At 37.6% G+C, this 27,223-nt stretch overlaps 1 protein-coding gene across 6 annotated transcripts; it reads right to left on the reverse strand.

Annotated features, from left to right (window-relative positions):
* Positions 1 to 4,613: 4,613 nt before the first annotated feature.
* On the reverse strand, positions 4,614 to 27,223 carry LOC131073104 (3-methyl-2-oxobutanoate hydroxymethyltransferase 1, mitochondrial). 6 transcript variants are annotated; one of them, XM_058009476.2, is made up of 8 exons: positions 26,920 to 27,074; positions 19,797 to 20,232; positions 19,542 to 19,687; positions 19,118 to 19,324; positions 18,870 to 19,016; positions 18,347 to 18,400; positions 17,922 to 18,176; positions 4,614 to 5,059 (listed from the first exon to the last, which is right to left on the reverse strand). In XM_058009476.2, the coding sequence occupies exons 2-7, from the start codon at positions 20,197 to 20,199 to the stop codon at positions 17,946 to 17,948; spliced, it is 1,188 nt and encodes a 395-aa protein (XP_057865459.1). In that variant the 5' UTR covers positions 20,200 to 20,232; positions 26,920 to 27,074; the 3' UTR covers positions 4,614 to 5,059; positions 17,922 to 17,945. The 6 variants fall into 6 exon arrangements, with proteins under 6 accessions (XP_057865459.1, XP_059065402.1, XP_057865461.1 ...); XM_059209419.1 differs by lacking the exon at positions 4,614 to 5,059 and adding an exon at positions 24,709 to 24,965 and having other exon boundaries at positions 17,661 to 18,176; XM_058009478.2 differs by lacking the exons at positions 4,614 to 5,059; positions 26,920 to 27,074 and adding an exon at positions 27,122 to 27,223 and having other exon boundaries at positions 17,661 to 18,176.

Below are 27,223 nucleotides of genomic sequence, written 5' to 3' on the forward strand. Positions count from 1 at the left end.
TCCTTTTGCAATCACATACTTACTGCAGAAGTATTATCTGACCATGGGTAGGCTTCCCACCGTGGTTTTTCCCTTTACCGGGTTTTCCACATAGAAATCTTGGTGTTATCTTTTGTGGATGGTTGGTAAATGTTGTGGTTTATATTTGTGCTTAACTGTTATATCTGCTATTCCGATATTTGGTTTATATATTCCGGTAATAAGGTTTTAATGATTAAAGTTCTATAATTTGTTGACAATTGATTCACCCCCCCCTCTCAGTTGTCCATCAGTTATCTGAGTTGTCTAACAGATCGCAGGCGAGATGACAAAGTCATCTCAAAAAACATGCATAGAGAAGTTGAACCACAAATAGGCCAAAAATTTGTGTCGTTACCTCAATTTTTTCCAAACATCAAAATTGGGGATAACATCCTTCAATATCTAAAAAATTTGCTCTCACTTCTCTGTCCGCTCAATTTTTTTTCCTTTCTTTTGAAGTGAGGTGATCAGTGCAAAAATCCTAAAAAACTTTACCACAAACTTCCAATAATAACATGTGAGCCCTATGAAAATTTAAACCTCACATACATTATGCAGTGTCAACCACTCTACAATTCCCTTGATCTTATCTGGATGTACTGAAATTCAATCTGCTAAAATAACATGGCCAAGATATTGCACCTTGCTTTGGTAAAAGGTACACTAGGATAGCTTACCAAAGAGTTTATGCTCCCTTAAGCGTTGCAAAACTATCCCTAAATATCTATCACACTCTATTGATTTGGAGCAGACCAAGATGTCATCTACAAATATCAAAACAAAATCATCCAAACAATCTCGAAAAACATTATTCATCAAATTCATGAAACAATTGGAGCATTGGTCAACTTGAATGGTACCACAATAAATTATGAGTGTCCATATCAAGTTCAAAAAGTTGTTTTTGGAATGTCCTCCTTAATCAACAACTAGTGATAGTTGGATCTAAGGTCTATCTTAGAGAAAATCATGGCTCCTTTCATTTGGTCAAAGAGCTCATCAATCTTCAAAAGTGGGTACTCGTTCTTGACCATTGTCTTTTTCAACATTTTATAGTCAATGCATAGGCGTAAAGTCCCATCTTTGTTTTTGAGGAATAGAACTAGTGCACCCCACAAAGACAAACTAGGCCTAATGAAGAACTCGTGCAATTATGCCTTCAACTCATACAATTTTGTAGTGACCATCTTTTAGGGAGCTTTGGATTGAGGCTCAATCCCTAGTCGCAATTTGATAAAGAAGTCAAACTGCCTCTTGGATGGTAACTCAGTCAATTCAATTAGAAACACATCCTGGAACTCCTTTAGGATAGGGTAGTCATCATGATATGGTTTCATGTTACCAATATCATTTAACTTGGACTACATAGATTGAATCCTTCCTTGCGGCCTTCTTAAGTTGCATAGTCAAATCCTCCTAAGCTCAAGGGGTCTCTGGGAGCCATGGATCTCTACACAATTTCCAAATTATCCAAACACTTTACAACCTTATCTTCACAATTCACAATGGATTTGTGCTTGGTCAACTAGTTGATCCTTGAAATCACATCATAAGAACCTAGGGGCATTACATAAAGTTTGACTTTCGTTCAAAAATTTGGATGGTCCTTTTCACTACAAGATAGACATGTGCCTACCCTCCTTTTTGCCTAATTTCCATATTCTACAATCCATGGGTTAGATGTATATCCTAGTCTAATTGGTAATTTGGAAACTATGTTTGGATCAACAAAACATTTGGTAGCCCCATCTTCAATTAGAATATAAACATGATGGTCATAGAGCTTACTGGTGAAGTGTATCCGTGCATCTTAAAAGTCAACCTAGCATTATCTACAATTGCATGAATTTGGTGTTGCGACCTGCTTGCTTCCATCTTGTTGAACGTTGAGGACAAACATTACCATAGTGCTCTCTGCCACACACAACATCCATCACAAGGTGCCTTGGGTCCTTTGAATATTGTCCTTTATGTTGTGGTTGTTATTATAGTAATTAGCCTTCTTATTACTCCCATTTTTATTCCCTTCGGCTCTATCCTAGGTGTTGTTATCTTACTTGATATTCTTGATTTGTCAATTGTTGTTTCCCCATTGATTGATTGCCCTTTTGAAAAAATATCAATAGTTAGAAAGACAAATAGTGAGATGTAGATCATACTTCCATCTTGGTTGCGTTCGTCATTCAGACCTTACTTTCTCTTTGTTTCTTTCTCCAAGTTATGCATCCTAGCCTTTAGTTAGATCAAGATGCTAAGGATTTGGTCCAACCTCTTGTTTTGCTCATTGGTTTGACCACTACCGGACCCACCATTCCTTGTGTTTACCATGGTTGGCTAGGTGGACGTATGCCATAGATCACACTTTAGCATACTGGTCATAGGCCCTAGAGTTTAACTAACTACTTTGATACCAAAATGTAAGGTCCCTAAGCTTAATATCTCGCAAATTAAATTAATTACTCATTTAACCCGTCATCAAACTAATAATTTGAGCATTAACTCCATAAATTAATAAATAATGAAATATTATTTAGAGTTCGAGTGCTTAATCTAGGTAAAAGCACATACACATATGATATACATATTGGAATTACATGATTACAATGATGGCTCTCATACCATGAGAATATCAATACAAAAAAGAAATGCAATTTATAATAAATACAGGTGTAAACAATTGTCCTTGCTCACCATCAACCACATGGCCATTTGCAAGCCGAGGACGAGAACATGGCCCAAACACTTTTCTACCCAACTACAAAGCAATTATGCTTCTTAGGAGTTCTTTGTGACACGAAAAAACCACCAACCCTGCATGAAAAGCCTAGCTACCTAGAAACAATGGCAGGACGGAAACCTTGGTGCACCTTGATACATCTACATGCATGTCTAATATATGATAATGCATCTACATGCATGTCTAATATATGATAATGCAATGTCCTATTATCAAGATATGGCAAAGAAACATATTAAGAAATTTGCTAGGCAATTTATCAATTTCAATGAACAAAGCTTTGGTCAAAGAATTTTTCAAATCATAGATTTTCCTTAAAAGAGGATCATCCTTCTCTATTTACCCATATTCAACACCCCTTCCCAAAGACATAGCTTAACATACACATAATGCAGACAAACACACATGCCAACAAATGTAATTTATCCATTCTTTCATCATGTCATTGCATCTTTTCATTGATGAAATCATGTTATGAGTATGCATGATAATAACAAATTTCACTACATGGCTGTTATGAGTACGCAAATTAATGATATATTTCACTACATGGCTCTTTATATGCAATATAATGTTATGGTTATTTATGACAGAGAAAAATAATAATGTATTTCACTACAAGGATATTTATATGCAAGATAATGATATATTTCACTACATGGTTGTTCAAGTGCATGATAAGATATAATACACATTTCATTTCAAAGAATAATATTGCATTTAAGAAGGTATGACACATGTATGTATATATTTAATATACATACTTATACATGTGCATACGTTCTTAATAAAAACAAGTAATTTTAGTAATAATAACAATCACAAAAACAATTGGATTTAATTGCAGTAAAAAATACTTGAAATGAAGTTGTCTAATAAGCTTAATCTTTCTGGTTTTCTGTTTGTATTTAACGGTAATAACGATTTCCTATTCCCTTTCAAAATACAATGAAGATAAAATAGAGTTTTAATTTAGCCAACTAACATCTATAGTTTGAGATTCACAAGAAATAAGAAAGCTTCTAGTTATAGCTTGTTCTTTCCAAACACTTATATTTTCAGTTTATAATGAGCAGTAAAAAATTGCATTTGAGTTTCCTACTTTTTAAAATTTGCTCTAACATACGTTTCTTGCATTTAGTTTGTACAGCTTCAAAGAATGCACGATGTATGCTAAAATATATATGGTTGAAACATGTATATATTGGCACATAATCTGCATTGTTCATTCTTATATAACTGAGATGAAAATTTGAATATTATCATAAAACCATTGTTCTACAACTATATTTCAAAAGATTAAAAAAAAACAATCCCTACATAGAAATTTGGGCAGGAATTGATGAAAACCCAGTGAGAATTGAGTGATGTCCTCCAGAGATAGCTTCCCTCGAACCGTATTGTCCTTCTCCACACTCTGGCAAGCTATTCCTATCTAATTATCCTCACTGAATAAGTGATTATTCCCATACACTATGCTCAGATCACGACATGGTATCGACCTAATATTTTCCTATTCTATGGAAGGGTTCAGCTTGGTAATGCCATGTTTTTTTTTTCAAAAAGTAATCAGGCTACCTTAGTAAATGAAACGACTTCCTATATGCATAATGGTGCCTTCTAAGAATAGCCCGTTTTGAATAGTTGCAACTGGTAAATGCCACTTGGCATGTGTTTTGTTGAGTGATAGAATATGATAATTCAAAATAATACCGTATTAATCTTCCCTCTATTCATTTGTTGTTGTTTTTTTTGTTAACTTTTAAGACGACAACTTGAGCCTATTGGCTTGTTGATATTCCTTCCGGAAACGGTTTAATATGATAGCAGTAATAGTCATAGTTGCTAAAAGGTGTCGCCCAAAACAAAGAAACATAATGATTTAAGTCATCATTGCTATGGTCAATGCCACATAAAGGCTTGAAAGCACTACATTTCGGTGCATTAACATTTGGTTCGAATGCATATTACTTATGTTACAACATGAGCTTTATTCCCAAAACATATCAGCCTCCAAGGTTGGTCTGAGGCTTAGCAAAATATAAATAAAACATTTCACTTCTAATAGTACGTGTAAATATGTGCCTATACCACTATACACATTCTTATGTGTATAACAGTACAGTCATGTATATACATATATATGCCTACGTATGTACGTATATTCATATATATATAAGGAGAATACATTATACACTTGGTATCAAATATCCATTTTTTGAGCATGAGCGTATATGAACTTAAGCATTTGATGGAAATAAAAGACGAAAAATTTCATTTCCACAGAAAATCAACATGTACCTGTTATCAAAACATACATACATGTGTGAATACAAGGTATGCAGCTTTATCTTCATTTCCAAATTAATTGCAATAATATAATAACAATTATGTGTATGCATTATCAAATCATTCAAAAAACATCCATCATGTCATTCAAATGCAATCTCTGCATGAAACTACGTGGTGTGTGCAATAGGTATCTATTTTGTCCATTTTTTACTAAATGGTTAGACTTCTCTCCCCAATCATGTTCTCACCTTAAACTCATATCTACACTGAATCACACTCATTCGCACATCAATAGGTTAGTTCTCAAAATCATAACTGAAATATGTACATGGTAGGGAAAAACATAATAATATCATAATTTGATCATCATTTTTTCATTTGTGTTTTATATGCTACACTATTTCTAATATATTTAACCATTTCAAATTAATCAAGGGTAACTAATTAATATCAAAATCAAGTTTATTTCATTAATTTAATTAAGCCAAAAAGACGAGACGTGACAAAGGGTGGAGGCCAATCGTCAAAGAGAATGGCACAAACACTTGACGACAGCCTTGTGGGCAGACTGCATCACTTTGAAGAAAATTATCAAAACATCCTGTTGTGACGTATTCACACATCACCCAATTGCAAATGGGGACCCCTGCTTTTTGCCTTGTGGGGTTTTGCTTTCTAGGTGTTTAGGGTTTGTCTGTTAGCCTTTGCATTTTGAGTGTCGCCAGGGGATCAATAGGATGGTAGGCTTTGCTTGAGCTAGGGGAGTCAGCAGGTGCTCTAGGTTAGGGTTTCTTTGAGAGTCTTCCTTAGGGCCTGGTTTTGCTCTTGTTGCTAATTGTGTCTTGCTTTGTGAGTGGGTATCATTCTTGAAGGTCCGAGCTAGGTCAAGTTGGTGAATGATGAAGTCTGGAATGTCATCCTGATCTTCAAATGCCCTGAAATTTGGCTGTCTAGAATGTCCTGATCCTGAAATTTGACTAAGTCTGGAAAACTGAAGAATCCTCCAAAAACTAGATTTTGCAATATAACTCCTGGAGGTCCGAAACCACTCTCAAACATCTTGGAAGTATATATGGAATATAACTTAAAGTATTTCTTTCTTATACTTAAATCATAAATGTTATATTCCATAAAATGATCCTGACGGAGAGTCCAAAATGTCAAATTTCGCTCCTGACCCTTCCAAAGGGTCCAAAGCGAAATTCTCCATAAGACATTCTACTTTGACCAAAACCTAGAACTAACGCATTCCCAGGCTTGAATGAAGGTAAAAACGCTTGTTTGAATGAAGAAATGTGAAAATGAAGTCAGGATCTTGGCCAAGAATAGGGATTTCACTCCTAAACCTTCCAAAGGGTCCAGAGCGAAAATCCTTGAAGACCTCAAATTCTCACTTATCAAGGCCAAATTTCTAGTTCCTAAGGCATGTTTGAAGGTATTTTTGAATGTTCTAGCCTTGTCAAGATTGAAAGATGAAGGATTTTAGCCCAAAAGATAAATTTTGCTCCTGACCCTTCCAGAGGGCCCAAAGCGAAATTCTTGAAAACACTCATTTTTCCTTTAGCAAGAGTCAAGACCAAGGTGAAGATGCATGAGGAAGGATCTATGTTTGCCTCCCAAAGAGGATGAAAATAGGAAAAGTCAAGGATCCAACCCAAAAAGTGATTTTCGCTCCTGACCCTTCCAAAGGGTCCAGAGTGAAAATCTTTGTACCTCTCATTTCCTTTCAAATTTTGACTAAGAGTTGGTTTCTAGGGCATGTTGGGGAATGAATTGGTATGTTCTTGCCTTGAGATGGAGTTGGATGATTTTGAAGAGCAAGATTTTAGCCTAAAAGAGAATTTCTCTCCTAACCCTTCCAAAGGGTCCAAAGCGAAATTCATCATAAACTTCATTTGCCACCTTGTTTGAGCTTGAAACCTTGTCCCTTAGGTGGAAAATGATCTAAGTTTGCTTCTTGAGATGGTTTGAAGTTGGAAAAGTGAGTGATCAAGCCTAGAATGAGATTTTCGCTCCTGACCCTTCCAAAGGGTCCAGAGCGAAAATCCTCTTAAAGCTCATTTCCTCCCTAGTTTGACCAAATTTTGATTTGCAAGGCATCTTGAAGGGAAGGATGGACATCTTGTGGCCTTTGGAAATATTTGAAAACATTGAAATGTAAAGGATTTTGGACCAAAAGATGAATTTCGCACCTAACCCTTCCAAAGGGTCCAGAGCGAAATTCCTAAAAATACATATTTTTCCATTGAAGGAGGTTTAGTCCTTGGTTTTTTATGGCATGGATGGAAGTGAGATAGCATGTCTTTGCCTCTTGAGGTTGTTTTGAATTGGAGAAATGAAGGATTCTAGCCAAGAAGGTGAATTTCGCTCCTGACCCTTCCAAAGGGTCCAAAGCAAAATTCCTTGCAAGCCTATTCTTTTGACCTTGTTTTGGCTTAAGACCTTATCCCTTGGGTGAAGAATGATGTCTAGTTGTCTTCTAGAGTGGATTGGAGTTGAAGAAATGGAGAATCAAGCCAAGAATGAGATTTTCGCTCCTGACCCTTCCAAAGGGTCCAGAGCGAAAATCCTCCTAGACCTCATTTCCTTCCCTATTTGACCAAATTGTGATGTCCAAAGCATGTTGAAAGGGAAAATGGACATGATCTTGCCTTTAAGAGTGTTTGATAGCATTGAGGAATGAGGGTTTTAGCCAAGAAAGGAATTTTCGCTCCTGACCCTTCCAAAGGGTCCAGGGCGAAATTCCTTACAAGCCTACTTTTTGGCCTTTCTTAGGCTTAAAACCTTGTTCCTAGGGCGAAGAGAGATGAGATTTTACCTTGCAATGAAGTTTCAAGTTGAAAGAATGATGATTTTTGGTCAAGAATGAGATTTTCGCTCCTGACCCTTCCAAAGGGTCCAGAGCGAATTTTCTCAAAACCTATCTTTTCCCTCAAATTTATGCCAAATCTAGTGTGGGTCAAGATTAGAGGGTGTCTTTAGGCATGTCCTTGAATGGTCAATAATTATCAAGTTTGAAGGAATTAAGCCAAATGATGAAAATCACTCCTGACCCTTCCAAAGGGTCCAGGGCAAAAATTCTTCAAACAACTATTTTCCCTTGCAAAATCAAGTCAAACTTGGGTTGGACGTGAGAGAAGAAGTGTTCTCTAGCCTTTTGAGGTGAATGCAACTTGAAATGATGGAGGAATAAGCCTAAAAAGTGATTTTTGCTCCTGACCCTTCCAAAGGGTCCAAAGCAAATTTTCTCTAAATCACCTTTTTTCCCAATTTTGTGCCAAGCCAAGTGCTGACTAGGGTGAGTTTTGATGGGAGGGGTCCTCAGGAATGACTTTGACTTAGCAATGATTATCAAACTTGAAGAAATTGAGCCAAAAAGTGATTTTCGCTCCTGGCCCTTCCAAAGGGTCCAGAGCGAAAATCCCAATTCCACCTATTTTCTTTGCAAGGCAAGGTAAAATTTTGATTTTTATGGCCTAGAGAGGAGTGAGGCAAGGTGTTCTAAGTCTTGGAGGTGATTTGAAGTTGAAAGGATGGGGAAATAACCCTAAAACAAGATTTTCGCTCCTAACCCTTCCAAAGGGTCCAGAGCGAAAATCCTAAAATTTGCATATTCCTTTCAAATTTATGCTAAACCATGCCTAGGCCAAGGTGAAAGATGCCCTTGAGATTGCCCTTGAGTTGATTGTTGTCTCCAGAAATGATGATTTTGGGCTAAAGGAAGAAATTCGCTCCTGACCCTTCCAAAGGGTCCAGGGCGAAAATTCTTCAATCACCTTTTTCTCCTTGCAAAATTAAGTCAAACTGGAGTTGGATGAAAGAAGAGTAGTGTTTCCTTGCCTTGTGAAGTGATTTGAAGTTGAAATGATGGAGAAGTGAGCTACAAACAAAAAATTCGCACCTGACCCTTCCAAAGGGTCCAGAGCGAAATTCCCAATATCACCTAAATTGCTCACAATGACGATCAAGAAATGGATTCCCAGGCCTTGGTGGAGAAAAGACTAGTGTATGCTTGCCTTGGAAGGTATTTTGGAATAGAGACATGATGAAATTTGTCCAAAAGTACAAAATTCGCTCCTGACCCTTCCAGAGGGTCCAGGGCGAAATTCTTATAGGGCCTATCCCTGGAAAGACTCTTGAACAAACTTAATTTTGATGTCTTCTTGTTGATGATTTAAGGTATAAAATGCTATATTGAAATGAATTTATTATGTGTCCTTAATCATCTTTTTCTTTGTCTTGCAGTTAAAAGGGGACCAGGGCAAGACAAGGACGACCTTCTCCAGCCCAGCATCATCAAGGACGGCCTTCTCCGGTCCAGCATCATCAAGGACAACCTCTTCCAGTCTAGCATTCGAAGGAAAGGTACACCATCCATCCTGCACATCGAAGACAAAGGAAGTTAAAGCAAAGGTTCATTGAAGAAACAGACAGTTTCAGAAGAGTTAATTAAAGCTAGCTTCTCAGCAACATCAAATTGAATATCTACCAAGTTACAAGTGTCAGACAAGGTGGCATCCTAGTCATCACTCCTCCAGTCGGATTGGTCCACCTCAGCGTGTCCAGATTCAATGTACCTGACTCATGGGAGATGGCACAAACTTCGATGTACCTACCCCGATTCTCCATTGGTCGAATATTCCAAAGAAGACATGTGTCCAAATAATGCAATTATTTAATTGGCCAAAATTGAGTTTGTTGTAACAAACCCTAATTAGGGTTTTCATTGTAAAATCTCGGCCATTGATCTCAAATTGATCTGAGCCATCAAATTGTATTGAGGGCGCTATATAAGCCCTGGCTCCTCATTTGTAAAGGCTAATAGTTAGTCAATAGTTAGAAGGTGAATAGTTAGCTAATAGTGAATAGTCAGTTGATAGAATGGCAATTAGAGTAGAATAGAAAGAGAAGGCAAGGATTGTTGCCAAGATGTTGTTGTAAAAGACTTGTAAACTTCATTGAAGAAATGGTGAAATCTATGGGTCGATTCAACAATTTGCATGGTCTTTATACTTCTCAGATTTGATTTCATGTTATTAGATGAGTGGAAGAAATGTGTTTGATTGATGGTGAAATTCGTATATCCATACTACTAGCAGTTTGTTGATTGCAGACTTGCCTTGTGTAGTCAACTGGAATCATTCAGTTTAAGCTTAACTTCAATTGTCGCTTCTTCACTGATATGCATCAGCCTGATGGTGTCTATGCCTGTAGCGATGATCTGAACATCATAAAGTTTTCCTCCGAAGATCACACTAACCTTGTGGAGATGATCCTAGGATGTCAAAACAAGACTTAGTTAGAATTTCATCAAAGATTATTCATTGCTCCTACATTCTTAGTGTCCGAATTAAATCCTTTCCTTGCCCTCATCCTTTTTCTTTTTTTTCAAAATCTAGGCTAGTGAAATCCTATGTTCCAGCAATATTCAAAGCAAATCAAACGTTTAGTCATCAAGTGTAAGTCCCCTTGTGATTCCAGCAAAATCACATCATACCACAGAGAGCTTATCCACACGTAGAGATCCTACAAAGCAGAACCTTGAAGTCCTTCCGATTGATCCTTTTTGCGATATCTTCAGCATTCGGAGACTTTACTCAAGAGAGGATAAGATACCTCTGGGTATTTTATTCTGTGTTTGGTCGTGTACAAAATACACATCAACACATCCCCTTATGAATTGTTGTATGGGAAGAGCACTACAATGTCGATCTCCATAGAAATTTCAGCCCTTCAGTTGATAAAAGAGTCTAAAATCAAAGAAATCGAGGCAATGCAAATTTGACTGGTCCAGCTATTAAATCTTCAAGAGAGGAGAGAGCAAGCACATGACACAACAAATAACCACCAACAAATAGTGAAAAGATGGTTCAACAGTAAGACCTCAAACATGGATTTCAAAGAAGGTGATAAAATGGGAAGAAAGTGTTGGTGTTGGAAATAAGCCACACCCGGACTGACGATGGACTGGTCCAAGAGGGGCCAGTAGCTCAGTGGTAGAGCACTCCAACAGCGTATGGAAGGTCCTAGGTTCGAGTCCTAGCTGGTCCATGTCTCAACATGGTATCAAAGCCAGGTCCAGGCTAGGAGACCCAAGCACAGGAGAGGTGTGGCTTAAGGGGGGGTGTTGGTGTTGGAAATAAGCCACACCCAGACCGACGATGGACTGGTCCAAGAGGGGCCAGTAGCTCAGTGGTAGAGCACTCCAGCAACGTATGGAAGGTCCTAGGTTCGAGTCCTAGCTGGTCCATGTCTCAACAGAAAGAGCCACAAATTCTGGACAACATGCCAAATTCGAATCATTGTGGAGGGGTCCCTTCCAGATTGTCAGTTGCAAGTAGCATAATGCTTATGAGTTGGCAAACAAAAAAAGGGGAAATTCTTGACATCCAGTTAATGGGATCTTTCTAAAACCTTTTAATTAATGTCAAAGGTTTGTCTGTACATAGTTTACTTTTTTGCAGTGTGTTTTCCAACTTTCTTCTAAATAATTGCCAATGGCACAAGGTAGGTAAATAAATCTAAGGATTTGCCAAGTGTCTCTGCTTAAGGCACCCTTTTTTAATCTTAGTAAGGGTGAAGATTGTTTAACAACCTATCATGATGGGAATTAATGTTGAGGTCGGGTTAGTGGCATGATCTCCATAATAAATCTACCAAATCTTCATCAAAATGGCTCCCTAAGCATGCATGTCAAGTCGAGCACAGAAGCCAAGGTCTAAAACATAAATTCACATGAGTGGACAACTCTTTATAAACATCATTGGTATTGAGAAAAAATTATTTGAATGCAGAATAAGGAATTGCAGAGCACTAGAGAAGGGCATCTTGTGAGTTGAGCATAATTCTTGGTTTCAATCAAAGAGCATTACAATCTTGAAAGTATTTGACAAAAGATATCATGGATACTCTAGAGTCCACTTCTGGCAGGAAGCACCCACGAAGACAAAGGACCTTTTCAGCTAGGAAGATGTATGAGCTTCCACCATAATTGAAGCATAATAGGTCTTACACTTCAGCCCCTGCTCAACCTATGCCATAGGTTCCAAATGTTAAGGTTTTAAAGAAAGGCCATTGCACATATTTGACCTTAGTGCTCAGCTCTGCAGATTATGTCTTTGATCCCAATTTGTCTAAGAATCCCAAAAATTTGAGAGGAGCTCGCACCACAATGATAAATAAAGCTAAGGCTAGAGAACTTGAATTCTTTGGGTTTAGGTTGAGCTCGACATTAGCCCAATATATGGTGCATATGGTCCATCCCTGCCCCGAGCTTGTACACATGTGTGTACACCAGTATAACCCTAGCAATAGTACTATACCAAGGAGACATTCAAGTGGTGATCGATGCAAAGCTAGCAAGAGAGATGTTGCAGATACAACACAACCCAATTGCTGATATTCGTTCTTATGCTAAATTGCAGCAATTGTGGCAGTCCAGGAAATATCAACCCAAGTTCTTAGATTCAAAGCTTTGACTTGACCTTGCCAACACAATGTTGGCTCCTTTTACCCATCGCTGCTTCTAGCTTTACATAGGATGTGCAGGATGCCTCCTCAAGGTTGAATTTTATTTTTGGGTTAGATCATGATGTAGATGAGCAGGATTTTGAATTGGCAACAATTTTTTGGCTAAAGACGATCACACGCCAACAGGCTTACAAAATGGATTTTGCAAAAGTCCTCGCAGACAGGATGCACCACCAGCTGTCTAGCTTTGGTCATAAGAAAATCTTCAGATATCAACCTTTCCTATTACATTCGATGTTATATCGGAATTCTTAGTTTTCCCAGCCCTACATGCATTTGGCTATGGTGGATGACTCTGTTGATCCACAAAGGCTCATCCCAATATTAACATGGGACCACTTGCTCCTAGTCACTTTTGACTACTATGAGTTTTCTAAAAAAATCTTTACCTCAGTGCTAATTGATTTATGCCCAGAGGAGATCACTTTCAAAAAAAGTGATAGACAAAAGGGTTGGATGATGAACTCCAAGCTTCCTTGTGACTGGTTTTTCAGAGCTCATTTCATTATGATTTGCGTCCATGGTTTCAAAAGGGAGCCCTTTAGGCTACCAAAGTTCTTGACGGACTGTGTACTTACCATAGAGTTGGGTCGTCAGTTGGATCTTATCGATTCGGAGTTTGGAGTAGGCCCAAAAAAAAAGGCAATTTATGACCTCCCTCTTTCTTTCCAAAGGAGGTATCACAATTGTGAAGAGGTCAATTAAACACTTTCTTTTGTTGAAGCTAGTCAAGCTAGGTTTAGACCTAGTTAATGATCAATGGAACTATGATCATGATGGAAATATGGCTAGCGTTAATCTTGTAACTGTATTTGTGTATGAGACTAGGCCATTCTTCGAGGCCCAATGATTGCGACAATTTGCCAGATGGAGTTGACACAAATCCTAGCATAGCTTATTCACTCATGGGAGGCATTCTACAACCCAGTTAGAAAGTATGATCCCTCAAGGTTAATGACTCCAAGTCTTCAACATCATGTCGTAAAATTAGTGGACTATTAATAAGATTGAAGCCTATTGGAAATATAGGCAGGAAATTGGTCAACCGGAGCTAAATTTTGAAGATGTTGCCATTGATGAGACATGGGAGGAGTTATGGGATTTGGTACACAAATCACTTGGTTCTCCCTTGAGGCTGGTGATCAAGTAGAAGGGAGAGCTAAGGAGCTTTAGGAGACCGAAGAAGAGCACGAAGTTTCAAGAGAGAGAGAGAGAGAGAGAGAGACTGAAGGGGTTCTTGAGATTTCTTAGCCATAAAATTGGCCACCCCCATTGTACTTTGTGGCACAACAGAGAGAGCAACCTTCTTCTCATAGGTTGAAAAAATATTAGTGGTGGAGGGTGTGGAAATAGTTATCGCAATTTCTTTCATAGAGCCGAAAAGAAAGAGAAGAAGGTTACAATTGTAAGCTTCGGATGAGGAAGAAGTGTCCATGACAATTCAATTCGCACAAGTCTTGCCAATAGGAGGATGCGTAAGTATCTCTTCCCCTCTTCCTATTGCACAATCTACTATCCCTACTTGTATTCTTTCTCCAACGCCATCACTCCATCCCTTTTCTTCCACTCATCTTACATCCCCTCCACCTACTTTCTCTTCCTACTCACTGTGTAGTTGTTCGCCCCACTCTCAATCTCCCTCCTTTCTCACCATCCACTTTAATGTTGCAACCAACATTGGTCGTTGGTACTAAATCTACTACATCCCAATAGCAGGTAACCAATTACATTAGGTTTACCACAAGGCTTTCCTTTTGTTGGAGGAGTCATTTTGCTCCCAGCTAACTATCACTAGCAGATTGAGACCACCAAGAGAGCTTGCCAGGCTCATCTTGAGAAGAAGAGAAGGAAAGAAGGCAAGTCTCCCACCACGCCCCATATGTAGTTGATGTAAGATCCATCACATAGATCGCTAACAATTGCACATATGACTTTGATTGTCATCAAATTGTAGGAGCAAATGAGGTTAGAGGATTACTAAATCCATGTTGTTGGTCTCAATCTTGTTGAGGTTACGCCCCAAGATAAGGTTGAGCTTGTGGAAGAGACCCAAAAGTCTGTGACCATTGATTTCATTAAAGAAAGAAAGAGGCTTCAGAAGAAAGAGCGGGAATTGGCATGAGTCAAAGGCATCGGTGACAGGCTAACAACTGAAAATAGGACCAAAGACATATTTCGGCTGATTAAAGGCAGACCTCCAAGGAAATGTCTTGGGTTGAGAAAAGTCAAAGGACCAGGTTTCAAACTGAGTTGGTTGATGGTCAAGCCCTAATTGACTCCTTGAAGAAAGATAATGAATGTTAAGAGTCGATTGAGAGAGAACAAAAGAAATCACTTAGGCTCACAAGAGTCTCTCCAACTCTATGACTTCCTAGCAACGATTGCAACATGAACTCCAAGCTAGAGATCAACAAATTACACATTTTAAAGAAGAATCAACTCAACACTTGCAAGCCTCTATCATACTCCCCATGGTTCAAGAGCTATATGTTTCCTTTTGGGAGTGCATCAAAGAAGTGGCTTCGCATTTGAAGCCTATGCTCAAGTTTATTTCTGATTCATAGCCTTTGAGCATTGAAGTGAGTGCCATTGTAGAGAAAACCCTGTCATTTGTTGCACCTAAGGTTGTTGATTCACAATTGCTAGTGCAAAAATTGTATAATGCTTCAAAAGAAACTCTCCAAGCAACAGGTGTAGAGAATAGACGATAGGCAGCCATGAAGGTAAATGAGTTCCTGAGCTACAATAAGACTACTTTGAAATGTAAGGCACATTTGAATGCCTTGGAACAGGTCGTTAAGGAGATACAGGGACACATTGGACAATTGGTTCAATTAGGACTCCCCTCACCATTTCTCAACAACAAGACAATATTGTTTGAAGATCAAATACGAAAATTGTTGGCAAACAAACAAAAGGATTAGACTTCTTTCCAGAGTTTGAGCCAATAACCGAATTCCTTAAAAGTGGAGGCAGTCCTTCAACCATTCTCTCAATTGGAGTTTCAAATGCGGTAGATGATCCAAACTCTACACAATTTCTCATTCAAGGAGATCATTGATTTAGACAGTTTATGAAACTCTAAAGAAAAAGTCACAACCATTTGAAGCAAAGTGGGCATCCTTGTAGCTCGCCCTTTAGAAGCTTTGAGGTTGATTTTTCTTTGCATTGTTGTACAGTTTTGACATTTTGGGGCTCCATCTCCCCAAGCAATGATCCTCTAAGAGGCATTAGAACTATAGAGATGAACTCTACATTTTGATTTGATGCAATAGAAATAATGTTTCGAGATTTTAATAGAGGCATCAATAGAACAATGTTCTCCATTTATTGTTTCGAGCAAAGATTAAAGAAAGGGAAGCACATTTTGTTGTCTAAGTGTTTTCGTGATATTTTAAAAGTGGGGTGAGACGTGGGTCACTTCCGCATGCATCTTCATACAAAAGATTGTTGACAGACTCTTTCTGTTGCGCCATTGGTTGACAAAACCATGTAGCATCATGACGTGAGTTCTAAAAAGAAAGCATCACATCATTTGATCCACATGTCATTCAGGTGCAAGGTTTTGAAGAACCAAAAAGAAGGTACTAAAAGTTTAGTCATTGGTCCAAGGTTTTAAAGACAAACAATAAGTGTGGCGTCAAAGGAGAAAAAGAAAAGAGCCGCATGTCAATAGCGCACTTCTTCGGAAGGAGAAATTTTTTGACAAGAAGAAACTGTCACATCATTGGTCGAACATTTTCTTTGACCATCACGCAATTCATGCAAAATTAAAAGGGGTGTGCCTATAGGTCCTAACAAGGATAGACATTGCATGTTCATGATTAACATGCAACTATAGTGGAGACATCTAGTTAGCCTTTGCTCTGCTAAAGATCACTACCATGATGCTCGATTGCCTGTGTTTTAAATATGTATGTAATAGATGTAAAAGGGAATAGATAGTAACCTTTGATTCCGGAGAGCTAGAGAAGGGGCTTCTCATGAGGGGATCTGAATATTTACCTTGTGCATGTATGGCCTTATGTATTTTGTTCTCCTTTCAACAGTGAACAGTTTGTAGCATTTTGTGCTCACAATTTTTGGAGTCATTGGTTCTTGTCTGTTACAAATTTATCTTGTGTAATTCTCGACATAAATATATTGATCATTATTTTTTAATCATGCGGTCTGCACTTTTGAAAGTCGTTGGTTATGTTATTGTTGTCTAAAACTATGAAATGCTATGCTTAATAAGATTGGAATATCATATCAATTCTCAGCACATCGCCTTAGAGTTAGATAGTTAATTAATTTTATTTCTAATTTTCTTCTTCTCTTTTCCCAGAACCCAAAAAACCAAAAGAAGAGTCGACTTCAATAAAATTTGGAGGTTATTTTGTGAACCATAGTCCCATGATCATGAAATTTCCCATTGTTGGTATTTGAATGAAAACTTGGGAATCAACATGTTCCATAAAAAAATTTATCAGTTGAAGCAAGTGCTTTCCCTTTGGAAACATCTAGGATGGTTTGGTCATTAAGGTACTTAAAAAGTCTCAAAATATGGAGGATCACCACTAGCCCAACCTAGTTATCAAGGAAAAGCTAAGCAAAAAGAACACAAGGATGAAACAAAATGACAAGTGGATAAATAAACTGGGACATCAATATGTAGGAGTGCCCAAACATTAATGAGGAAATAAAAAGTGTGTAAGAGAAACATTTAGGACTGGCATGTGAATCAAAGCAAATTGGCTAGAAGGAAGTTTACTACAGAAAATAATTGGCCCAATTAAGGAGTAGCTTGCATAGTCTTCGGTGTAAAATCAACAAATGGTCAATACCTAAAGAGGAGTTGGAAATGAGAACAAGTCATTTTGCAATAAGGGTGTGGTGGAGATAGAATGAAACTACATTATGAAGTGCTTGGCCTACAACACCTATATCAATTATGAAGACAACTTGAGAGTGAACAATCTAAACACCTTGTTGAGGAGGCAAGGTTGGACAAAATGCAAAATTTTATATCAAAATACACATTAGAAATCCCACATCAATAAGGGTTTACAAACTTCATAAAGATTTGATCACATAGACGTTATTAAAAAAATTCATTTCATTTCTTTGAAAGATAGATAATAATGTGAAATGTGCATTACATTAGAAGGGAAGAAAATAAATGTTCTAAAGAACAAAAGAAGGTGCTTTTATTACAAGTGCATTGTTTACTTGGTTTCTATCTACCATTGCAAACTGTAAGAGAATTAAAGACTCTAATAATGTGACAAGGGTTTCGTGATTTTTGATTCTGCTTTGTTCTTATTGAACTCAAGTAGAAATTTTAATTTGAAATACTCACATAGTAAAATTTGATTTATGGCCCTCAGGCTTTATCATCTTTCTCACATGAGGCAACAGCTGCACTTGCTGCTTTGCTTAGCCCTCTTCTCTCAAGTTCATTGACAAATGTATCCATGTTAGATTGATCGATTCTGTAAGGAGTGTGAATTTCAGAAGGAAATGACCGCGAAGAAACCTCCTCTCTATACTCTGAAAGAGCTTTGTTTATTGCATCTCCTATTTTTGCATATTGCTTACAAAACTTGGGCGTAACCTAGAAGGAAGATGGCAATTGTCAAAACGAACTTTTAATAAAGATTAATCTCTATTTATTTCTAACCTTTCCTGTCTCCTCTTATCAACAGTAGACAAAAGAAAGCCTGGACAAATGGCATTACACTTTCACAGAAAAAATGAAGAAAAAGCAAACAGTCCAGCTCGTACCTTGGCATGGTGTGGATGCTGCATCATTCCCAGCAAATCATGATATACTAAGACCTGAATTAGAACCCAACATCAGATATGAGAAGAGAAAGGTTTGGTGGAATGAAAATTTTATTTATTTATTTTCTCCAGTGCTTACTTGAGATAGAAAAAGAAACAATTAAGCTTCTCTAGATTATCCTCAGGCATCAGATGCACTTTTTTAAAAATGCATAAAGACAAGATTAATGAAGTTTAATATTTTATCTATTCATAGAGATAAAGAAGGTATGGCACTTTTTAACATATCCACAAAAAAGAGCCATTGAACCTTTACTTAGGCATTTAGCAGATAGAAAGAGAGGAGTATTCCCATTATTTGCATGCTTTATTCTGCAGTAAAATGTAGCTATGTTCTATTTGAAGCAACATCTCAGAATTTTGTATCACCAAGCATGCAATTCGCTATTTCATTTAACTGCACTAACATCAACTTATACCAAGAGCACAACGAATCTTCTTTTGGAAGTTAAGTGTATGGTACCTGGCCGCTACAAGATGGCCCCGCTCCAATTCCAATGGTAGGAATTTGAAGAGCTGAAGTCACGGCAGCTGCCACAGGGGATGGCATGCATTCTAGTACAATTGAGAAGCAGCCAGCATCCTGCAAAGCAAGCGCACTTTCCAGAACCTGCACAGAGTATGATCAATACATGCATACACCACTCACTAAGTGATGCAACCAAAACTCAACTTTCAGTACTATTCCTGCTAAAATTTGTGTGAGCAGACCTTTATTGCACTTTCCGCAGTTCTACCCTGAGGTCGAAAGCCACCAAGAACACTTATTGCCTGTGGGGTAAGCCCCACATGCCCCATCACTGCAATGCCTGCCTCAACTATAGCTTGTGCTGCAGATACCCTGGACAATGCACCTCCTTCAAGCTTTATTGCATCCATGCCACCCTCCTTCAATATCTTGATTGCAGTTCCCACTGCCTGCCAAGCACACATATTACATATCTTACAAATAATGGCGGGGAAAACATTGCAGTTTTAATGAGCTCAATACAAATGAAAATGATTGCATGACCTGAGAATCCAGCAGAGACATCCAAAAAATTACTTTCTGAGTTCATCGAGTGTAGTTCATTCACACCAACACAAGATTTGAAAGAAATAAACCCCATAATTCTGGATACAATTTTCAACACACCTGCTCTGTGCTCTTTTCATAGCTTCCAAATGGCAAATCACCAACAAGAAGGGGTCGCCTTGCCCCACGGGCAACCGCTTGACAGTGTAGTAGCATATCCTCTATGGTAACAGGTAAAGTTGTGTCATGCCCATGCACCACCATTCCTTCAAATATGGAAAAGAAAGTGGTATCTGAATAAGTTTTGTCAAATGAAGCCCAAATAAGACAGTACTTCTTCAAGAATAGAATGTTTTAATCATAAACTACTCTCACCAGCTGAATCTCCTACTAAACAAATATCAATGCCTGCCTGATCAACATGAACTGCTGATGGATAATCATAAGCTGTAACCATTGTAATTGGCTCCTCTTTCCCATATTTTTCAGAAAGATGCTTCAAAGTTATCCTCTTCCAGGGAGATTGGGATTTAGGTCCTCCATATATAGTATTTTCTGGAAGGTTGGACATACAGCGCACATCCAACAGCCTTAGAGAAGGAACCCTATCCTCCTTAAACTTGCATGGATTTTGACAAAAATGACGTATTCCTCTTGTATGAACTGTTATCATCTTCCCTTTCAGCAATGAAGGGCTACAATGTATGGCATGAGACTGTGGTAATGACTCGTGAAAACAGCCAGCCATGAAGTTTGATCTTTGCAGCATTGTGAACATTTCAAGCAGTACCTAAGCAAGGAAGCAATTGTCCTGAAACAAAAAATCTTAAAATAAACAATTTATAAATACCAGAATCAAGGTAAAACCTAAAGCAATCTAGTTACAAAGGGTTTCCATTTATTTTACTATATAACAATGCATGTTTACACGTGAGTTTTGAATCATGAGAACTCAAAATTAAAGCCACCTTATGATATTTTTTTTCACTGAAAATCTATTTATCAACCAGTTCAACACTGATATTAGAATCCAAGATAGCATGTTTCAAGAATCAAGACCAACCTCATTTCCTCTATTTTAAAAGCCATTCTTCTGATATGGCAAAAACATAGGCTTGTGAAGGGTGCTGACAGTACAATTATTCTAGAGAATTCTGCAAATCCAAAAGCCAAAATAAAGACAAAAGAAGTGCAAACCACATTTAAAGAACAACAGGCTCTTGTCAAGGTTCTATTTCAATATTCTCTTATCAATGACATGATAAAGCAACATATATTTTTGCACCAGCCTTACTTTTGCATTCAAACACTCGTGGTAAGCACCTCCTATGTATGACTTTTATTTAAACTTTCAAGGCCCAAGACTTAAACACATAATACAGATATTAGCCCATCCAATTAAGGATGGCTACCTAAGAGATGCACTGGATTGCTACAAACACAAATGATCTCTAGGGAGTGAATAGACACCTGTTTGTTTCAAGTGGTCCTAATGACCTAGGGATTACACCAACTTACAAGAAGGATTACACCAAATCATAGGAGGGATCACCGCAGCCCTGCAAATGGTAAAGGCCCAATAGTCTCACCTCTTTGTATGTGGGAAGAAAGTTTCCCTATCAGATTAATGTATACTCAAAGGTGGTAACGCAACCAAAGGTTTCATTCTGTCCTGATCAGGCATGCTGTGGTGAGTCCACAAGCGGCAAGTACCTAAGAACTATCCATGCCAAGGTAAATGCCACAACTAGAAACTTTAACACTTAACACAAAAACTAGTAGCTTCCCTTCTATGAGTACTCACCTACCAACTACCTAAATGATGTACACTTAACTTCCCATCATGAAGTAACATAAGCATACCCTTTCTATCTTGATCCATTTAGGTAATGCACCATGACTATCAGATAAGCTTTGAAAACCAGCCATGTTCCATAACTCAACCAGAGTAGAATTGGAACACCTCAAAATAAGGAGTGGGAGGGGACATTGACCACTTCCCTTACATAGATGACACCTGCCACCAATAGATGAATCAACCAACACAGTCCTAATAACATGAACACCTGCTCTAGCATTTAGCAGTCAGCAAGTAGCCTTCACAGTAACTAGCTCGACTCTACTCCCTCTTAGTGAAGTCCCTTCTTTCCTGCAGCTTCAACCCCTTGCAGGATTTGAGGGCCTCTAAAGATCAGAATTATGGTCTCAATTCTCCTAATCAATTGCTTAGATCCACTCACTCATTCCCTCTAGCTACTCAAGTATAAATCAATCTCTTTTAGCTTAAAAGAATATATAAAGACAGATGCATGAAGAGTGGTTGTTGTGACAAGAAAAAGAGGTACTATAACATCAATGTTAAGCACCTTGTTAACCATAACAACATAGATAGATCTAAACATGGGCATGACACAAATCTAATCTCACAAATGTAAGAACCCACATTAAGACTTACTAAAGCTGCTCTACCTAAAAAATATATGACCTAAATGTGTATGGCTATCAACTAGCACAATGTCCATATATGGGGACCTAAAGGAACAACACTAAACAATTAAGAACTTGAGTAAGTAGCACTAAATTCTAGTGATAATAATTTTTACTTAGATTTTAACTCAAAAAGCAAAGGAAGTGCAAGCGATAGATGTAATCTTTAAGTATTCACTACTTGCTCTTGTCAATTCCCATGACAATCCACTAATCCTTAGCCCACCTATTGCAACTGCGCAAATATGAGTATAAAATTTATATGCACTATGCCTGCACAAGAATTCTGTGCAAACCATCTATCCAAAATGCTTACTAATGTGCAATCCTTCAAGGCCTAAATGGTCAAACTGAACAGCAATACAAGAGCAGTTATCATCCATTGTAGCTCTAGACAACAACCCCAAGTCCTTTGATGTCCCATACCTCGCTGACTATGCCACTTCAAGCCAATAAAACCAGAGGCTTCAAGCTTCCATAAGCTGCTTGTGCTACTGAAATTCTCTCTAATTGCTGGAGTGTATGGCCTCCTCTGTGGATCAGCCACCCACAGTAGTAAACAGACTTTCAAGAAGCAACAGCACCAAATGCAAGAAAATCCAGTAAATAACTACGAGGATTCATGCAATACCACAAATAAAACTATCAGCAGGCCAAACTTTCAAACCAAGAAAAAAAAAAAATTGGAAAACTTAAAAAATTCTGCCTCAACCTGAAGAAATTGAACAAAGACCACGGATACTAAATGAGTGAACCCCGATCTTTCAATTTATGAGGGCTTTCCCAGCATCCAGATCTCTAAAGTCCTGGATTGTACAGAACTAAAAGCCAATAGTTATAGATGAAACCCTGATGATGCCTAAAGGCTACTTCATAGCGGTCTTCATCTCAAAACAAGCAAAGGACAAACTCTTCCAAGGAGGTCCATGGTTCTTAAGCAAATCTGGTCTGTTACTGAAGTCTTGGGATCCTGCATTCAACATAACCTAGGATCATCCCAACTTAGTCTCCATATGGACTCACATCCCTTTATTGCCAAGAAAAAAAAGAGAGGAGGAATTGGAAAATATAGATGCTGTTCCAAGATGACCAAAAATCTAGGAGTGTTAAACTAGGCTTGGATTTGTGTGAACATAAATCTTAATAAATCTCTCCCTGGCAAGTAAAAATCTTATTACACCTCTCCTTTCAAAATTGGAATCTACCATGAACATGGCTATCTGGCAAGAATATGTATGCACCAAGAGAGACAAGATGCCACAAATTCACAGAAGACAAGCCAAAATCAAGATCCATGTGATTGAAGAGAAATGGAAATCCCCAGATCTATCAAACAACATAAACAACTAGAAATAATAAAAAATAAACACCAAACAAGCGGTATTATGGAATCCACAAAAGTATGTCTCAATTTCCCACAACTCATATGTACAAGGTTTAGCCAATCTATCCATCTCTAATAAACAAAATCTGCAATTCTGTCTAACGCATGTCAATATTCCCAAAAAGAGAATGAAAGAATCAATTATACAGAAAAGCTAAAAAGAAAGATTCTCAAGCATGTGATACACCTTATTCTAATGAGGAACAACACAATCAAGAACCCTGATAAAGAAAAGTGCAGACAAAGATTCAATTCATGGACTGTAGATAGCTCAAGGGATCTCATATAATAAACAGGGATAATTGATCTTGAATACACAAAACTCTAAATCTAGAGAAATAGGGAAAAAAAACATAAAGTATTATGGCAGATTATCTGGTCAGAATCCTCATATCAGATCATCACATCATGCCCCAGACCACAGTTCAACGTGCAGTTTGATGCACAAGTCCCTCCAACCACTGTTTAGTCACTCTAAACTCCAATTTGCGAGAAAAAAGGACCACAAAGTTATTTCAGGTATGTAAGTATGTGACCAACAGCCTCCCTCTGAAAGAAAATTCCAAGGATGGTGAATCCAAGCTTCAAAACTACAAGATCATGCTACGTACAGATTCACCAAAAACTGAAATATTCAAGATATAAAATTGTTGAATGGAACAAAATAAAAATATTTGAAAATATCTTTGAAGCTAGCAATAAAACATTGGTCAATTTGGGATTCATCCAGAAAAGAATGGAAGATCAGGAAATCACCAAGGAACTTTTGCAAGAGGAACGAGGATTAACTTGGGATCTTGTTGGTCATGGACAAAAAGAAGCATTATTTCAACATCAAAGATCTCAAGATTAATTGATAAGGCTAGGATATTCAAACTGAGCCTTTCAAAATAGACAAAATCAGTTGAAGCATTTAGATGGTCACTCAATCACAGACCCAAAAAAGCTGTCTCTCATGCATCTATACACTTAAACAATCTCCTCTAATAGGATGTTCAGACTCAAGCTTGGATCAGTGCCTAAGAAGACATCAACCATATATCAAAAGTGGTAGAGGAAAATGATGACAATGCCATCACCACATCTATGGGAGGTGAGAAGTTAAGGAAAATACTATTCTCCTTTGGTAAAATATAAATCTCTTGAACCAGATAGATTCTCTGCCCTCTTCTTCCAAACCTCCTGAAAAATTTCAAGTAGATATTCTTGGGGTTGTTGAATAATCTAAAAAGATAGGTAAAAGCTCACTCGGCAAAATGCCACAAAGCTAGTTTTAATCCCAGAATTGGCATTTACTCTCTATAACATGGTCCACAAAACAATAGCAAAAGTATGCACTTGCAAGCTGAAAGATCTCACAAAAATGATAAACAAAAGTTAGTCCATTTTTGTCCCACATACAAAAATATGACACACCTTCAGGGGTCTTCATCGAATTAGACTTTTGAAAAGCCTTTGATAAACATAGGTGGAGCCTCATCCACAAAACCATGCAAATGTGTGAGCTCAATTACAAGGTCATTGAATGGGTATGTAGCTACAATTCAACACCACATTTCAGGATTTCCATTGATAGTCATCCAGGATTATGGTTCAAACCCTCCAAAGCTCTAAGGCAAGGCAACCCACTCATCCCTTACCTCTTCAGCATAATGGGCAAAAATCCGCTAAACCTGCTTGATGACAGAGTAAAGGAAATGCATTTAGACTCTCATCAATTGAAGGTGGCACAAGATTCTAAAGCTATCAACTTGCTAATGATACCATTGTATTCTCAACTCTGTTGATAAGTGAAATACACCACCTGAAATGCCTTCTATAGCTCTGTCTAGTAGCTTCAAACAGCAAATTAATTAGCCTTAATTCATTATCATTTTCAATAATGTTGTGATTGTCTAGAGGAAATTAATTAGCAGGAATTGAACAAATGTACAAGGATGAGTGTGTATGCTAGTTGGATAAGATCATGCATATGCAACAAGAAAAATAACCTTTCTTAGTTTTTACAAAAGGCTCTAGTGGAATGGACCGTGTAGAAGAAGAAGAAAGTTACAAAGATTAACATATTTTAGGAGAAAGACTGTCATCATAGCATATGCTTAAAAGTTAACAGATGTTACAGTAAGTCTAGCAGTAAGCCCAACCAAGTAGCAATTACTTTGAGTTTGGCTTCAGAGTCCAGACATTGATAGGCTTGCTCACTATGTTGGAGCAGCCCATGTTTTCTGCATCAACTCCAGTGCAAGAAAAAAATGACTTTGGAAAGGATAGAAACTCCTCACTCTTGGCTGCATGGTCAAATAGGGCTCCTTAAGTTAATAGTGTATATATACACTCTAAGGTGGTTAAAAAAAATTGATTTACTAATTAGAAATGACGAGCAAGAAGCACTAAGTTGCTTGCGAATCACCATGCCCTTTCAGCAGAAAAGGGGGATAAAACCAAGCTTCTCATAAGAGCTCACACACGTCATACCACTCTTTCATTTGATTTTGAGATGGTGAGGTCAGGTCTTAAATGCTAGACCAAGTTTATTAGGATACCTAAGTGCAAGCTCAGCTGTGAAGAAAAATTCTAACAGGGCATACACTCTAGTTGGCAGAAGTTGGCAATCCTAACAACGCTGTGATTGAACCTACTTGAGCCCGGACATTAAACAACTAAACGCCAATAGTATCACCTCTATAGACAGGGCCAGAGTTTTCTACTCCCTGAATGAGGTGACTCTTAAACTACTGATAAATAAAGGTATAAGAATGGAATCAGAAAAAGGGTTCTACAATGAGAAAAGGGGGCCCTGTTACATAATTTTCTGATCTCAAAAAATGTGACGAACACTTGAGAAGAATCAATATTTTTCTGTTTTCTATAGCTTTGGCCAAGCCTCTGATTGCACCATCATATTCAACCCTTAAATGGTACAGAACCAGCACATATCTTCATGAGACTACCATAATGTGGGGGAGAGAAGGCTCTGCAATCAATGCAGAACATAAGCTAACATTAAAATATTGTTAAAGAGTACCAGGTTTCTACAGTCCATATTAATGAATTTCTAATGCTTTTAGAGAAAATGTGCAGTCAAATTAGCATCTATAAATACATTCGCAATCACACTGCTTAATCCATCACTAGAAGTAATAGACTTTTACAGTCCATATTAATGAATTTCTAATGCTTTTAGAGAAAATGTGAAGTCAATTTAGCATCTATAAATGAATCTCAATCACAGTGCTCGATCCATCACTAGAATAACTTCCGTAATAGTAGACTGTCCAGATTGCATAATCTCGTAACACATAAATAAAGCTCAGGACGCCATTACCAGTGGGTTTCCACAGAGTACGCAGGGAAGACTACAGGGGGAGATTGATACAAAATGGTGAGAAGTAGGGATACTTCCCTCCTAAAAAAATTACTGCACAGTTTCTCCAAAAGCACTACAAATTCATTAACAAATAGTTTCAACTTGTGAACAAATACCAAAACCAACTAGTTTCAAATTTATTCTAAGAAATTAATAGAAAAATTCAAAATAACAGAAACAATATAAAAGGAACAGAGACATTCAAATATTGGTGTAAGAACTCCCAAAAAAAATTTAACTATAAGTTCTGCGTTACTAACCTTAATCTGAAATGGGAATGCGAGAGATGATCAACTAATCTAATAATTGCCCTGAACATTAGCATCTAACATTATCATAGAAGGCTTATGATTTCTGAATACAAAATAAAAATCTTCAGACAGATTAATGATTGAATGTTTTAATAAGGATTTACTTGCCTGTTTTCTTTTTTTGGTTGTAAAATTAATAATATAAAATTACCATTCAAGCCGTCGCAGACCCTGTCTCTATCTTCATACGTCTGTCAACGTCACGTGATTTTCGCCACCTAATTTCATTAACTGTAAACGTTTAAAATGATAG

Source organism: Cryptomeria japonica, chromosome 7, assembly GCF_030272615.1.
Source record: "Cryptomeria japonica chromosome 7, Sugi_1.0, whole genome shotgun sequence".
Classification (NCBI taxonomy): Eukaryota; Viridiplantae; Streptophyta; class Pinopsida; order Cupressales; family Cupressaceae; genus Cryptomeria; species Cryptomeria japonica.